Genomic DNA, 16,076 nt, shown 5'->3' with positions numbered 1-16,076 from the left:
ATGGAGACAGCATGCTCTGTCATTGTCTCTATCCATATGTTTCGACACAGTTTCAAATAACCTAAAGCTCGTGCTTAACTTCAAGTTCCAAAGCATGTTCTCTTTCGTTTGGTCCCAAACCCTCGCAAGAAAGTGGTATATCATGACAGCCCAAAAACATTACTTGATGAAGCTAGCAATATCTTGTTAACCATGTATGAACTCCGAAAATCTACATGATTTTCATTCAAGTGTTCAAGGATCTTACAGAGCGAAAACTAGGGATGCTTGAGCTAGATGGTTAAGGCGTAACAGAAACAGATTGCTGCTAAGTTTCTCTCTTTTTCAGCCCTAGTAGAAGCTCCGTAGACAGAAAATATGTACTGAAGTTATATATGCTAGGTCTCCAGGGAGATGGAACTATTGTCAGGTCATCCTAAAGAGTACTTAGAACACAAATTCTGAAACTTAAAAGCTAATTAATTAGTAAAACAGTGATTTTATTCTTTTTCAATTCTTTGTATCAACCTCAGCTTTTTCACCTGCCCCATTTGCCTCATCAAAAGAAACTCTTTAGTGCTTATCCAAGCTTTATCCACAGAACCGTATGTTATGGTCTCCTGATAATGCTTAGCACAACTTCATATCTAAAGGTCCTTGACAAGCAACATGCAATTTGCCCGTGAGAATTGTAAAACATCATTAACGAACTAAAAGATTTGATTGGGCCCCAACTATGGATCAGACTGTTGTTTCTATGGAGCAGCATGAACCAGGTAACATATGTCGCTTTTCTTTAATATTTCTTCCTTTTTATAGTAGGAACACTTGGATCTTCCTGTTGATATGTCACTTTGCCAACAGAAAAGAGAAAACATTAAGATAAACGCCTGGAAGGTGTGATATACCCAAAGCCCGATATTGTCATGTTCAATTAACTTTTGTTGATGGTGTCAGACAAACCCAGTACCGGTCCCAATAGCATGGGCTTTCGCGGATTGCCAGCACAAGGTTCAAATTGCTGGCTACCCCAATGCCGCTGTCCGTTTCCTACCAAGGCTTTCTTCACAAGGATGGGAGGCGAGGGCCGAGATCCGAACGTTCCCAGGTCCTAGAGTCATAAGGGACAGCAACTTTAGGCTGCTTACAAGAACTATTTGGCAGCAGTTGAGGTTCATCCCAGCCATCGCAGGATAAATCATGATATATTGTACTTGTATTATCACTAATGGCAGGATCAGTATTCAGTACGTTAAGACATACGTTCTACTTTGAGTAAAGCTCAGCTCTAAATGGCTGTAACGAAGATAACAAAAATCAAATGTACAACATAGGATTCCAGATTTATTTGGGGAAAAAATCGTAATGAATTCCAGATAGTCAGGTAACCTAATCTTACATCCCTTGAGACAGTGCTCTGCAACCACTGTTTTCACATCCCAGTGTTGAGTAAATCCCAAAAGATTCAAAGGATTGAAAACCTCGAAATAATCAAATTATAGTAGGGAACCAAAAAAACTGTGTCAACTGAAAGTTAGTAGTAGGCTACTTAATACAAATAAAAGAAGAAGAAATACAATAGCACAAAAATTTAGAATGGGCATATTTCTTAATTCACTTGGTTGCAGAGAAGCATAGGTGAACAAAACCAATGCCACAACAGGTGCCCGGTTGGATGGTGATATTTTGCTTCATAGGACATCCAAAATGTATATTGAGCAAATCAGGAAGGTGGAGTATAGTCACCGCTAGTATAAAGGTCGTATAACCCTGAGATTAAAAACACGAGCAGCCATTATTTGCAAAACAAAGCCATGGGGAAAAAATCCTTCTTAAGCGGCAGCAACAATCTCCTCTGGCTTCTTAACAGCTGCCTTTAATGGCGTCCCATCAGTTTTCATTTCTGGTTTTTCAATTCCTTGTATATCAGTTATTCTCAACTTAGTCAATTCCTGACACATAATAACAATCAAGAACTATTAACACCAATAAAATCAGGTTGAACAAACTACAATTGTTTTGACATATGGTCCTTGACATACCTGGCGATGTCCTTTGGTTCGACGGTAATTCTTCCTTTTCTTTTTCTTAAAAATAATTACCTTAGCATCTAATGCCTAACAGAAGGATAATGAAATATAATAGCAAAATCAGGTGTATGACTAAAGAGTTGTAGTAATAAGAAATATTAGCAACAATGAATAGATGCTCTTGCAGTCTTTGTTTGTTACGGCAGAGAGAGAGAGAGAGAGTGAAGCTTACATGCTCCTCAACAACAGCATGAACAGCTGCATCTGGGAGAATAGGCCTACCAATAATTGTTTGGGTAGGCGAGCCAAGCAAGAGAACCTTGTTTAAAATCAACTGCAATTGACAACCATAGAAGCTCAAACAATCAATTAAATAGGAAACAAAAAAAAAAAAAACCAGGATAAGTGCACTCAATTTTTCACAAAACATATGACAATAAATCATTCGGTCAGAGGCTAATACAATTCAGGTGTAAACCAGTTCAACCCAACCAAATAGATAGTTTGACTTCTGATACAGGAGGTGGGAGACAATGAATCCCAATAGCAAATTAAATGACATGGTGCTTTTATATTAATCGGATACAGCTTTCATAAACACAAAACTTCCTTCCAGTTACCAAACTCACATTCTGTCCCATTAAGCAAAATTTTTCATACAAAACATTCTCTTTAATTTTACAGAAACATGATAACAAAGAACATTCTACAAAATTTGCTAATTCGATCCATCCTTTCACTTCAAGAGGGATAATCCTATTTGATCTCTCTCTCTCTCTCTCATCTTGAAAGATAAAGCTTATTAAATATTAACGAAAGCAGGTTCCATTAAAAATGCTATGAACTTCGCTATTGGAATAAACTAGTATACGCATTGCTCTTGACAAGTTAACAATTTATCTTAAAGAAACAAACTATTTATATGAGTAAATGCCATAACTAAAAATTTCTTCGACAAAATACTTCCTCACAGTTAAATTAGAAGAGAATCTTCATTACATTAACTTGTTAACAGCAATGTAACAATGGCTAGCTACATAAAAATCTTTATAAAAAAAATGGTGCCATTCGGCTTAATTGTCATTGAACCATTAAGATCCTTGAAACATGCATCAAAAGGCAATAAAAAGAAGAAATCAAAATCCAATTAGTATAAATTTATGATAAGCAGAATAAAAAAAATACTAGAAATTACCTTGTCATTGACTTCGCAGAATTTCAACCTCTCTGTGAAAATGCAATCCCCATTGCTCACCTTAAACTGATGCGATCCGATCTTTAAAAAAAAAAAATTCTTCAACGTTTCGATTCTTAAATCCAAAAAAATGCAAAAACAACGAAATAAACCAAAACCAACAAATGAATACCTGAACCACTGCGAAAACCGGCTCATAATCTTTGAATACACGGTCGGACCGCTGGAGCGGGCCCAACACTTTGTACCCAATAGCCGCGGCCTCTGCTTCCTTCTCCTCAGGCGAGTAATCCCTATCCAAATCCGACGCCGCCTCCTCCTCCTCTGTTTCTCCATCGCTGGCCTCTTCCATTTCCACTTCGTTCTCGCTGTCGTCGCTTTTGCTGGACGAGAAGTAACGAGAGTGGGACCAGCGGGTGCACCATGACGGTTCCAAATTGGTGATGGTTATTACCGGATTTAATTTCGAGGTTAGGATTTCGAGGGTGGAGAGAGGCCGAGTCGTTTTGAGAGAAGTGAGAGCCGTAGCATGGCGGGCCAGTGACTGGACGCACCGTCGATGAGCCATGAAAACTTGGCGCTGCCTTTTTTTTTTTTTTTTTTGGGGGGGGGGGGGGGGGGGGGGGGGGTTTGTGGGTTACTGAGTTCAGGCGAGTGGCTCGCTAGGGTTTAGGTTAGATGAAAATGGGGTTTTAGAATTTTTTTCTTTCCTTTTTCTGATAGTGTGTATTTTCCGTTTTTCTAATTTGCTAGGAGAAGCAGAAGCCCAATTATGCAATAAAAAATAAAAATGACAGCGCTTTAGTACCATTAATAGAATATCTTTTGACCTACATGATAATTAGTAAATCGAAATAAACCTTAACTAAATTAAAATAAACCTTTAAACTTTTAAATTATAACCAAATTCAAATGTCAAGCGATGAGTAACAAGCGTTCAAGAATTTATAATTTAATTTAAGTGAAATAATAATGAATTTAGATAAATCAAATACTCCTTTATTTAATTTCTTAGTTAACATTGACAAACAAACTTAAATTGAATAAAAATTCAACTACTTCTTTTAATTTTCATTCTCGATGTCTAGATAAGAGTTGTTGAACACTTCACAAATAAGAAACAACATTTAAATATGTATTATTTTTCTATTAACTTAACTTTAAAAAAATACGTGTAAAGTTAATATCTTACATATTAAATTAAAAGTTTTTAAATTCACAAATATAATATAAGATAACATTTATATACGTTTACCATAAAAAATTAGTAATAACTCAAATACAACCCGACTCATTGAAGGCAAATAATAATTGAGGTGGAGAATCAAGAGCACACAAAATTAAGCCTCTCTCTCATCAAAACATGATTAATTAAAAGATAAATTCCATAGTTCCTAATCTTTTATTATAGTTTGGCTCAAATTTTTAACATTTAAACTGTTTTATTTGGATTGTTAACCTTCTAAATTAGTTATTTGTTAGTCTTTTCATTATATTATTTTATTAATAATTGAAACAAAATTTTTATATAAAATGTGAAAAAATAATTTCAATATGACATGTCATATAATTTACATTATGATTATCATGTCAATTTTAATGGAATAAAGAAATGATCAAAATGGAACTATTTAAAAAAAATGAAAAGATCCAAATAAAACAAAGGAATTAAAGTAAAATTAGAATAAAAGGGTATGGGACCATATGTGAAATTTATCCATTCTTTAAACATGTTAATTTTCAGATTACCACTTGATAGTAAAATACCAAATGTGTTATGGTAAGATGGGAGTACTTAGAAGAGCCAAAATTTTTATCAAGTCAATATAAAATAATGCATTTTTAAAAAACTGAATTGTTATTATATAAATAATTAATATATTTATGAATTTTTTTAATTATTTAACTCTATTATTACATTGTTTATATAGTACTAAACCAATTGGAATCATATGAAATATTTAAATGCATAGAGACTACATTCCTAGATAAATACATGAGTTATTAGAATTCAAAACTTTCTATTCTTAATCATAGACGAAACTTATTTGTAGCCGAAGCATATTATGCCTCATCAATCGTTATGTAAAAACTTTAAGAAGAAAAAAGTTGACTACAAAATTAGAGTTGACCAAAACGATGTCGTGAGAGTCGAAACGAACTGCTGCAAACAGAATATCGGTCTCGGCTGGGTCACCCAGGCAATTGTTTCGATCCATTTGTCCGATTGTATCTCTCCCGCGCGAGGCCCAATCTTACTGTTATATGTTCCTTTTTTCCGCGTCGTTTCCATTCCTTCGATACGAAGCGAACTACTTTTCTCTCTTCATATCCCCTTCATTGCTATAAAATAAAAAATATTTATCGACAGATCTCATCCAAAGCCAACGGAAAATGGCGGGCCGGTTCGGATCGCAATTCTCTACGGTCGCCACCATGATCGTTACCAGCACACCATCCGCAGATCTCGCCTTTACTAATCTTGCTTACTGCTCGGCCTCCGATCTTCACAATTACGCCGTCCCTGGCACTAGACTCTTCCTCGCTAACGTCGGCGACGACTTTGTTCTTTCTGTTTCATATCCTTTTTGATTTTTTCCTTTTCTTTTGTTCGCATTAATTCACAGTTTAACCGATAATTTACTGTCGCATTGTTCATAATTCTATTGATTGAAATTTTCATACTATAATTTATAGTACTTGAGTTGAAAATTAGCTGTTATCGCTCTTTATTTATTTGCAAATTAATTTTTACTACGCACTTTTTCAGGAAATTAATGGAAATTATGGAATGTAAATTCATAAAGTTAGTCAGTGTTTGTTGCTACTGATAATTTAGGATGTGTAAACTTTTAGAATGTTTCAATTTATTAGAATGAGAATTTTTCTTTCTTGAATCGTTTAAATACTTTTTGTTTTTGTTTATTACTAAATGAGATCGAATATTTCATCTTTTTATAATTATTTTTCAGTTTTAAATCTTGCTGTTCTTGTATGTGAACTTCGAAATCTTTCTGTTGTAGCTGGTTTTTTTGGTGGCCTTAACTTATAAATACTCCCCACGAAAGCATACGCAATGGATATATTGCCCTGAATGCTATCCAACGTCGGGTTGCAAGAGTTTCTAATGGTGACACTGTATCAGTGAGCAGGTTAGTTAACCGTATTTTCAAATTTTTAGTGTTTAAACTGTTGCTAGTCGTTAACGATTTTTTTTCCTCAAGGTGCAGATTTATTCCCCCTGAAGATTTTAACCTTGCATTGCTCACGCTGGAGTTGGAATTCGTGAAGAAGGGTACTAAAAGCGAACAGGTGAGATTTTCAATGCAGTATGATCTGTTTGTTATCTTAGATGATTTTACATTGCTCACATGGATGGTAGTAGGATTAAGTTTTGTGTATTATTTTTGTAGGTTGATGCTGTTCTTCTGTCTAACCAGCTAAGAAAGAGGTTTGTTAATCAGGTAGGGCTTCCTGCTGTTTGCTTGTTGCAAATGTCTGCTTTTGTTTTATAATTGTGTGCGGGCTTTATTTTTGGCTTGGATTGGTTGATTATGAATTTTAGATTTCTTTTCCTCAATTCTCCCTTGTAGAATGAAGGGAATATTGAATAGATTTGTTTCAAATGCACATGTAAGGCTTTTGCTGCTCTGAGATCAATTCAAAATTAGAAAATAATATGCTTGATGACATTAGCCATCTTATTGTCCTCATATCTCATGTGTAACGCGTGCTTGTTGCTTTCTCCCTCTTCACACACACACACACACAATGTAAAAGAAATTTGTTCCTATATGTTGATGAAAGATTGGATGATTTTATTGAAGGCATGGAACGCTGGTTTCCCTTTTTCTGGCAGGTTATGACAGCTGGGCAAAAAGTTACATTTGAGTATCATGGTAATAACTATATTTTCACAGTCAATCAAGCTCAGGTAGAGGGGCAAGAAAAAGCTAATGCTCCTGAAAGGGGGATGATTTCCAGTGATACCTACTTTATCTTTGAAGCACAAAATTCAAGTGGAATAAAGGTTATGTATTAATATGTTAGTAGCATTTTGTTTCCTTCACCTCTTTTCTGGCAGAATTTTTACCAATGGATGTCATTGTCATTCAGATAGATTAGATTTGATTACATTTACACGGTAAGATTGTAATTTAATCAGCTTGATGTGACTAACTTAAATGGTTCACCGACTTGTGTTTTTCTTGCAGATTGTCAATCAGCGTGAAGCTGCCAGTAGTAATATCTTTAGGCACAAAGAGTTTAATCTACAATCACTGGGTATTGGTGGCTTAAGTGCAGAATTTGCTGATATATTCCGAAGAGCTTTTGCTTCTCGTGTTTTTCCTCCTCATGTGACTAACAAGTAACATAACTTATTCTTCAAACCATATTAATTATGTTTCATATACCTATATGTTTGTGCATCTAATGAGAAAGCTTTTGAGGTTCCAGGTTGGGGATTAAGCATGTAAAAGGCATGCTACTTTATGGACCTCCTGGTACTGGCAAAACTCTCATGGCTCGGCAGATTGGAAAGATGTTAAATGGAAAGGAACCAAAGGTTGGAGTTTGGTTGACCATTTTAGTTAACACGGTTTATTTTTATTTGAGCCTGCATTCTTTGATCATTTTATTCTGATTATTCATGTTTCAGATGGGATAAAATTTATGTTTTTGTCTATGTTTCATCTCAATATATAACCTGGAATTGCACGTAATAGGTTGGCTGTAGGTAATAAAGATATTGTTAATTGTTTTGCTGTCTGGTGCACATCCCATGATTGTCATAGTATCAATAGCATTTTGAATTGTGCTGTTGGAAGCTGTTTCGGGACGCAATGTTGATTAACACTTTCTGTGGGCATATCAACTGTTTGTTTTTCCACCTTGTATGTTTTTGTGTATCATATTATTTACTGTCTTCCCCATGTTGCACTAGTTGCTGTTTTGGCATCGGAGTGTATAACCTTCTTTGAGTGAAGTCTGTTGTATAGTGTCTTCTTGTCCTGTTATCAGACTGCTTTCTTCCATTCATGTTTCAGAGCTCCTGCATTCGACTTTATTCACAATTATGTTTGTCTATGTGGTGAATATTACATATTACTGTTATTGAGTTAGTGTAAAATTTTCCTTCTTGGTGAATCAAATAGATTGTTAATGGCCCTGAAGTCCTGAGCAAATTTGTTGGTGAAACTGAGAAGAATGTTAGGGACCTATTTGCAGATGCTGAGAATGATCAAAGGACCTGTGGTAAGAGATATGTGCTCACTAGTTTTAGTTTTCTGGTTTACTCTTCTAATTTTATAATGAAGTATCATGTCTTTTGACTTTTCAGGTGATGACAGTGATTTGCATGTCATAATTTTTGATGAAATCGATGCTATTTGTAAGGTAAAAGACTGCTTTATATACATGTTCTCATCCCTTAGATCAACAGTAGCACTTTCATCTTGTTTCATGTGATGTTTCTAATTTTCTTTGTATTGTGACTTTCAAAATGCACATGTTCTTTAAAATATTGAACCAGTTATAATAAAGTTGTTGCAAAGAGCTTGATCCTATTTAAGTTCTAGAATCATTATCTGATGTTGATAAAGTATTTTTGCACCTTTCTATGTATGTTGTAGTGTTCAAGATGCTAACAAAATCAGGGGAATCTTCATAAAAAATTTATTTCAAGTTATATGCCAGTTTATTTCTCAATATGTGAAGGGATATGTGATGTGGCCTATTATGTAAATAACCCTTGGGCTGTGTGCTGGGTTGTGTGTTGAATCTATAAAAGATCCAATGCTAATGAGTATCTAGACAATTTTTTTTTTTGAAAAGTAATGAGTATCTAGACAATTGAGCTGAGGCTGTTTATTTGTGTTATTGTTTCTTTTCATGACGAGAGTAATATGTGGTTTTATTTGTTTTTTCAGTCAAGAGGCTCAACTAGAGATGGTACTGGTGTTCATGACAGCATTGTGAACCAGCTGCTTACAAAGGTCAGTGACTAGTTCCTGAGAGTTCTGAGTCTTAAAAATCAATAGCAATTGTCTCATGCCATTTTTCTCAGGTTCTTTTGGTTAAGATGCGTTATTGATGTGATTACTTTAACTAAAGGATTGTTTACTTTTCAGATAGATGGCGTGGAGTCTCTCAATAATGTTTTGCTTATTGGAATGACCAACAGAAAGGATTTGCTTGATGAAGCCCTTTTAAGGTTGCTCCCTCCCTCCTCCATTCTTCGCTCTCCCTCTCTCTCTCTCTCTCACACACACACACATAAACATACACAAGGCAAACCTATCTATCTATCTACCTACCTACCTACCTACCTACCTCTTTGTCACTGTAGATCATCCTCTATGGTAAGAAGCATGATTAACAACCAATGACTAGAAACTAAATATTGATGCATTTTATTGTTGTTGTGGGATGTGGACATTAAAATTTCCAAAGCCTAAAAGAGCTACAGAAAAATGTTGGTTATTACGGAGAACTTGATGGCCTATGAGTAAGATTTGTAGTCATTATCTGGAATAAACATGCTGCAAGTAACTGTCAACATTCTGAGTATGTGATTTTTGATATGTGTAAATGTGTGTGCTTTGTGGACTTTCAGTGTCGTAGGCAATAAAAAGTTTGTTGATGATGGTGTAATTATATTACTCCATGAAATGTCTTGATCTTAATTGAATCTTTGAAATCTTCTGTAGGCCAGGACGTTTGGAGGTTCAAGTTGAGATAAGTCTTCCTGATGAAAATGGTCGTTTGCAGATTCTTCAGATCCACACAAACAAGATGAAAGAGAATTCTTTTCTTTCTCCTGATGTTAGCCTTCAAGAGCTTGGTATGTTTATTAGTAATGAATGGTTGTGGGATTTACATTCTTCACTGCTTTGGAAGAATTAACTATTAAAGGGTTAAAGGTTTTATTCATTTATTTCATGTTCTGTCTGCTCCAAAAAATATACAGGCTGATAGATCTTGATGTTCGATATTTAAAGTTGTTTTTTACTTGTCTTTAGTTTTGTCCTTGATGGATTGTGAAATATTCTCTGGGGTTCTCTGGATGATCAAACTTGGGGTAAAATTTTTATTATTATTTTTGTATGTATGTGAGCTCTGGAAAATTCAAATGATAAGATGCCTAAAGTGCCAAAATGTTTTGCTATTGAAATTGGTCCTCCCACTCCTCTCCAGAGAAGAATAATGTCCTTGTGTTTGTGATTTGCCAAGAATTCTTTAATGGATCTTGAGTTGGGAAGATTAAAAATAAATAATCAGGAATGAGGAGAGAAATGCCTAAAAAGGCTCTAGAAATTATTGCTGATTGTTTCTTTACATAAATTTGCACCTCTCTCTGTATTATAGTCTTATTTTAATTATTTCCCTTTTTTTTTCTGAAGCATATGGACATGGTTTTGACTATAATTTGAGCTGGGCCTTACAAGTTTCTAATTGCTCCTTTTCCTATTCAGCTGCTCGTACAAAGAATTACAGTGGAGCAGAACTTGAAGGTGTTGTGAAAAGTGCAGTCTCTTTTGCTTTGAATAGACAAGTAAGTATGGATGATCTTACCAAGCCAGTGGATGAAGAAAGCATTAAAGTTACAATGGATGATTTTCTTAATGCGCTCGTAGAAGTTGTTCCTGCATTTGGGGCCTCAACTGATGACCTTGAGCGATGCAGGTGATTTTTTCAGTTCAAATTAGTACAAGTTTCAGTTCTTCAATTTCAAGATGTTAATTTCCATTATACTTGAATTCACCTCATTTTTTTGTTCTCATGGTAAGGTAATAGTCTTGGCAATGATGCTTCAAGCCTTCAACTTTTGTAGTTATTAATAATTTCAAACTGCTTTGCTTAAACAAAATGTGAACTGTGATCATCACATGTAGTCTTATGTTTTCAGCCTTCAGCCGTTTGTTAATAATTTTGTTTCACTCCAGTTGTTCTGATTACTTGGTTGCTTTAAGCATGGTTAGATTTATAGGTCATTGTTCTTAGGTTGGCTTTGGAAAATATGAATATTTATCTTGAACCTTGAATTGGTGTTTGAAGAATTGGAGTCCGTTTATTTAAAATATTTTCTCATTCTCTCTGTCTCTCTCTCTTGAGATTTCTAGCAGAATATGACTCATAGTTGTATCTTTCATTTTTGAGTATCATTGCCTGAATTATTTTACATAACATAATTTTCAGACTTAATGGCATGGTGGACTGTGGTGATCGGCATAAGCACATTTATCAGAGAGCAATGCTGCTGGTAGAGCAAGTTAAAGTAAGCAAAGGAAGTCCTCTTCTTACATCTCTTCTAGAAGGGCCAAGCGGAAGGTAGGCATCAGGATTTTTTTTTTTTTTTGTTTTGCATCTTTTAGTTTTAACTTTAACTGAATCTAAGTTGACTTGCACAGCGGCAAAACTGCATTGGCAGCTACTGTTGGCATTGACAGCGACTTCCCATACGTCAAGATAGTAAGCTCCTACCTCTTAGCATGTATGGGATATATTGCAGCCTTTTGTTCTTTGTTAAGATTCCTGTTTTTAACATTTTTATAACTTTAATTGTGTAGGTCTCGGCTGAATCGATGATTGGCCTTCATGAGAGTACAAAATGTGCACAGATTGTCAAGGTTTGTGGTGCCAAGATCTTGAAATCTGGATGTTCTATGAGTACTTCTAGTTTAATAAATTATTGGTCTAAACTGGAACTTTGCTTCTGTGTTAAGCTATTTTACTCTCAGATATTCAAGACATTCTGATTTATGTTTGGAAATTGATAACTAGGAATATTTGTGCATCAGATATCAGCTAAGATAATCTAAAGTAGAAAAAGTTAAGGATATTATTGAATTTAGTATATTTTGGCAGGTATTTGAGGATGCATACAAGTCACCCTTGAGCATCATTATCCTTGATGACATAGAAAGGTAGGGGGAATCAGAAACTTATGCTACTCATCTTGACTTGAAACGTGCCATGTGGACAGAAATAATTGGTTAATTATTGTTGCAGGCTACTGGAGTATGTTGCTATTGGCCCCCGTTTTTCAAATATAATTTCTCAGACATTGTTAGTCCTTCTCAAACGTCTTCCTCCTAAGGTTTCTCTTTGGTCCCTTGTTTCTCTATGTATTTTATTGTGATCCAGTATTTCAGATGGTCACTTCGGAATTATGTAAAGCTTTTTCTTTTATTTTAATTAAAAAAAGAGAAGTGAACCAAGTGGATAATATATGCTCTTTTGCTTTCTCTTGATTGACAAATCCTATGCCGCTTACTAGTTAATTTATAAACATAATAGAAGATATGATTTGATACATATGTTAAGAAAATCAGATGTCAAATAAGTAAATTGAGAATCTTGCTAACTTTAGTCAGTATCTTTTAATCTGAATTAAGTTTTCCATTAATTGTTATTTAAATGTGCAAATGCTTTTTCAGGGGAAAAAACTTCTGGTGATAGGGACAACTAGTGAGGTGGGCTTCTTAGATTCAGTCGGTATTTCTGATTCTTTCTCTGTTACTTATCATCTTCCTACATTGAAGACAAATGATGCAAAGAAGGTAATAATGTTGTCAATTTTGCTTCTTTCCCCAAATTATCTAGGATATGAAATTGTTGTTTTGCTTTTGGCGTGTCAGTGCCCATTTGCCCCAGTTAATGCTATGCCTATTTTATACCGCAACAGCAGAAAAATTTTAGAGAATAGCATTAATATTCTCTTAATAACTCTTAAAGCTTTCATCTGCTTTTATTAAAGCAGCTGGGTCAACTTGGGGAAGTAATTGAATTGAAACATGTGGAAATTTCTTTGCCAGTAGATAGTTTTACTAATCACCTGTACTTCCCCAACTACATTGTTAACTATTGTCTGGTTTCTGGACTGATATTCTTGGTGAATGTTTCATTGTCATGTTTGTACTGAGCTCTAAAACGAAACAGTTTACTGTTGCTTTTAGTTACTGAGTTAAATTTATTTAATCTGCCCTTTTTACCCCAGGTGTTACACCAACTGAATGTGTTTGCTGAAGAAGATGTCAGTGCAGCTGCAGAGGCCCTGAATGATGTGAGTTTGAACATAGTTACCCTCCTGTCGCACTTGAGGACAATTTCCTTATTGCTATAGTTTTATTTCAATGTTTTGTCACTAGCTTTATCTTTATCAGCCAAGCATATTCTAAATGCCAAATTATTAATTACATGGAAATGTTGCTGCATTGAAAATTTTGACATTATTCATTTGAAGTTGCCTCATGGGTGTTAATTTTGTATCTTTAGTTGGGTGAATTGTTAGGTAACTTGTTTAAACAACCTGCCTCATTTTGATTCATTAATAGGCACATCTGTTATACATGCTTCTCTTCAAGTGTGCAACTGTACATGCAAATATGCACTTGTGCATGTTCGAAGTGATGGGTGGAAGGACCAAAGAGTCAAGGTAGAGTGTAGATTTGTGTTCATGAATGAGTGCATCCTTGCATGTTTAAAGTTAGTGAGGAAATCAGGTTGAGAGGAGGAGCATGTGGAATAATCTATAAAGAATCATGTTCTGATATTTCTAGATATTTGAGCTTTAGATATGTGAATCTTCATGATGAGTTTCTGGTGGGGAAATTTGCTTGCTTCTGCATTGATGTTTTGATTACTGTCCACTGTACTTGGAGCATTGAACCTGAGTTATCTGTCTTTGAACTTTTACACTAACATCTCGGTCTAGACAATAGTATGACATATAAAGGCAAACAGATGAAACTCGGTCTCAGTTCCGTGTGCATGTGCGCACACCTACACGCACGCACACATGTTTATAGTACTTGACAAAGCAAAGGAAAGTTTGTTATCATTGATACTAACTGCTTACTTCTGTTCTCATTTTTCTTAGATGCCTATCAAGAAGCTTTATATGTTGATCGAGATGGCAGCTCAGGGAGAGCAAGGTGGAGCTGCAGAGGCAATATACTCTGGCAAAGAAAAGATTAAGCTTTCTCACTTTTATGATTGCCTCCAGGATGTTGTCCGCTACTAGTTTGCAGGCATTTTGTCCGTTCCTGCAATCTGGTGTTCATTTTCTCATATAGCTTGTGTATTAAATTTTCCCTTTCCCACTTGTTTTCTCCCTCCCCTTCTGTTTCCTCTTCGTGTTTATTGAACGATTGTTAGACATTGGTTGAAGGTTATGAGGAGATTCTATGTCGGAAGGTCTGGCTCGCCGCTGTATTGCAATTCCGTTCCTGTTTTTGGTAGTTCTGTTTTTACTTTTAAGAGCTTATGTAAGTTTTATGCACTCTTTATTATTTATTGTATTTTAGTTAAGTTATAGAACAAAAGTAATATTATATCGGGTTAAAATGAGGTAAACAGTTAAAAGAATAACAAAAAGTCAAATGTAATAATGCTTATTTATGCGAGTAAAACTTGTAAATTTACAGATGGAAATGAGGTTAAATAACAAAAACGCTTCTTAACGGAAGTGGCTATTTTTTTATATTAAAAATAAATAATCTAAAAGAAACATTTATTTATCCGAAGATAGGGATACTTCCTATCACGAAATTTCAATTACATGTAAGAAGGGTGGGTCCAGCAATTTTTGTCTTTGCATGATTAGTTTTGTTGTTATATTTATTATCGGATTATTAGCTTTTTGCTGAAATTGTCTTTAAATGAGTACATTTGTTGTTATATTTAGTACTGGTCTCTTCACCTTTTTTTGCGCCATTTGAATTTAGCAAATGGCATAATCATATGAGTTTCCATAAGAGAATTATTCTCAGCCAAGTCTTTTATATGCACAAATAAAATTGTATCTAATTATGAATGAAGAAAGAGTCACATAGTTAAAATGATTAACATATAATAGTTTGTTGTTGATCATGAAAGTAAAGAATTTTATTTTAATTATACTATATATTTGTCTATTTACTTAAAAATGCTTTTTAATTTACTGTTAAGAGGAGGAATAATAATAATAAAAGTAACAATAAAATGAAAATTTATGTTTAAAAAATAAAATTGAAAGGCATTATGATTGGTTGGTGTGCATTTGGAAACTAAAGAGAAAATATGATAAAAAAAAGATTAAATGTTAAGTATGAGGTTGAAAGTTTTGAGTTTTTGTCAATTTAGGGTCAAACGTTTCAATTATTATAATAAAAAACTAAGCATTTTTTGTTCTTTACAATTAACAGCAAAGATAAAAGGTGTATGGCGTTTGTAGAACACGCATATGACGTGGGCGTTGACTTGTCATGTAAGATATGGAAGGGTAATTTGGTTAAAAAGTCTTTTCTGTTAAATCAAAATGGTTTAAATTATGGCGTGGTGTGTGACAACTATTTTATCATTATGTGTAACAACTACATTTTTCAACATGATGTGTAACAATTAAATTTTTAATATGACATGTAATAACTATATTTTTCAATATAATTTGTAATAATTAAATTTTCAATATGAGGTATAACAACTAAATCTTTAATATAGCATGTAACAATTACATTTTTCAACATAATGTGTAATAATTAAATTTTAACGTGATGTGTAATAATTACATTTTTCAATATAACATATAACAAATAAATTTTGAACATGACATTTAACAACTATATTTTTAACATGATATGTAACATTATATTTTTCAACATGGTGTCAACAACATATTTTTCACAAAAAGTAACAATAACATTTCGCAATATGTCGTATAACAAATATTTAGAAAATAACGTATAACAACATCATTTTTTCGATGTGTCATGGAACAACTTTTTCAACCATGACATTTAACAACACATTATATAGGCTTAACTTCTCACATATTTATATATTTTTAGGAGAAGTTCACAGACATCTAAAAATTATACAAATCTTGGTAT

General features: G+C 34.1%; 2 protein-coding genes across 3 annotated transcripts; one reads left to right on the top strand and one right to left on the bottom strand.

Moving 5' to 3' along the window:
- Positions 1 to 1,292: 1,292 nt before the first annotated feature.
- Positions 1,293 to 3,950, bottom strand: NFD1 (Ribosomal protein L21). Its single transcript, XM_007025558.3, has 5 exons — positions 3,377 to 3,950; positions 3,205 to 3,285; positions 2,242 to 2,343; positions 2,022 to 2,096; positions 1,293 to 1,931 (listed from the first exon to the last, which is right to left on the bottom strand). Exons 1-5 carry the CDS (start codon positions 3,770 to 3,772, stop codon positions 1,812 to 1,814), a joined length of 774 nt encoding a protein of 257 aa, XP_007025620.3. The 5' UTR covers positions 3,773 to 3,950; the 3' UTR covers positions 1,293 to 1,811.
- Positions 3,951 to 5,403: 1,453 nt separating this feature from the next.
- Positions 5,404 to 14,427, top strand: NSF (AAA-type ATPase family protein). 2 transcript variants are annotated; one of them, XM_007025557.3, is made up of 21 exons: positions 5,404 to 5,783; positions 6,261 to 6,356; positions 6,435 to 6,516; positions 6,618 to 6,668; positions 7,064 to 7,234; positions 7,419 to 7,573; positions 7,663 to 7,771; positions 8,361 to 8,460; positions 8,546 to 8,601; positions 9,135 to 9,200; positions 9,336 to 9,418; positions 9,915 to 10,048; positions 10,680 to 10,890; positions 11,404 to 11,535; positions 11,616 to 11,676; positions 11,775 to 11,834; positions 12,073 to 12,131; positions 12,217 to 12,304; positions 12,645 to 12,767; positions 13,205 to 13,270; positions 14,087 to 14,427. In XM_007025557.3, exons 1-21 carry the CDS (start codon positions 5,599 to 5,601, stop codon positions 14,228 to 14,230), a joined length of 2,232 nt encoding a protein of 743 aa, XP_007025619.3. In that variant the 5' UTR covers positions 5,404 to 5,598; the 3' UTR covers positions 14,231 to 14,427. The 2 variants fall into 2 exon arrangements, with proteins under 2 accessions (XP_007025619.3, XP_017978707.2); XM_018123218.2 differs by having other exon boundaries at positions 6,429 to 6,516.
- Positions 14,428 to 16,076: the final 1,649 nt, after the last annotated feature.

Source organism: Theobroma cacao, chromosome 6 (genome assembly GCF_053813885.1).
Source record: "Theobroma cacao isolate CCN51 chromosome 6, ASM5381388v1, whole genome shotgun sequence".
Taxonomy (NCBI): domain Eukaryota; kingdom Viridiplantae; phylum Streptophyta; class Magnoliopsida; order Malvales; family Malvaceae; genus Theobroma; species Theobroma cacao.
The sequence above is the reverse complement of the archived record's forward strand: the minus strand, read 5'-3'. Positions and strand labels throughout refer to the sequence as shown.

Bases quoted from the DNA above. Each gene is read 5' to 3' on its own strand.
- NFD1 (XM_007025558.3), bottom strand. From the start codon at position 3,772: ATGGCTCATCGACGGTGCGTCCAGTCACTGGCCCGCCATGCTACGGCT. The intron at 3,286-3,376 runs GTATTCATTTGT...TTTTTTTTAAAG, and splicing joins CGGTTTTCGCAGTGGTTCAG to ATCGGATCGCATCAGTTTAA. The intron at 2,344-3,204 runs GTAATTTCTAGT...TGTCAATTGCAG, and splicing joins TCTGCGAAGTCAATGACAAG to TTGATTTTAAACAAGGTTCT.
- NSF (XM_018123218.2), top strand. From the start codon at position 5,599: ATGGCGGGCCGGTTCGGATCGCAATTCTCTACGGTCGCCACCATGATC. The intron at 6,357-6,428 runs GTTAGTTAACCG...TTTTTCCTCAAG, and splicing joins GACACTGTATCAGTGAGCAG to GTGCAGATTTATTCCCCCTG. The intron at 9,419-9,914 runs GTTGCTCCCTCC...AATCTTCTGTAG, and splicing joins CTTGATGAAGCCCTTTTAAG to GCCAGGACGTTTGGAGGTTC.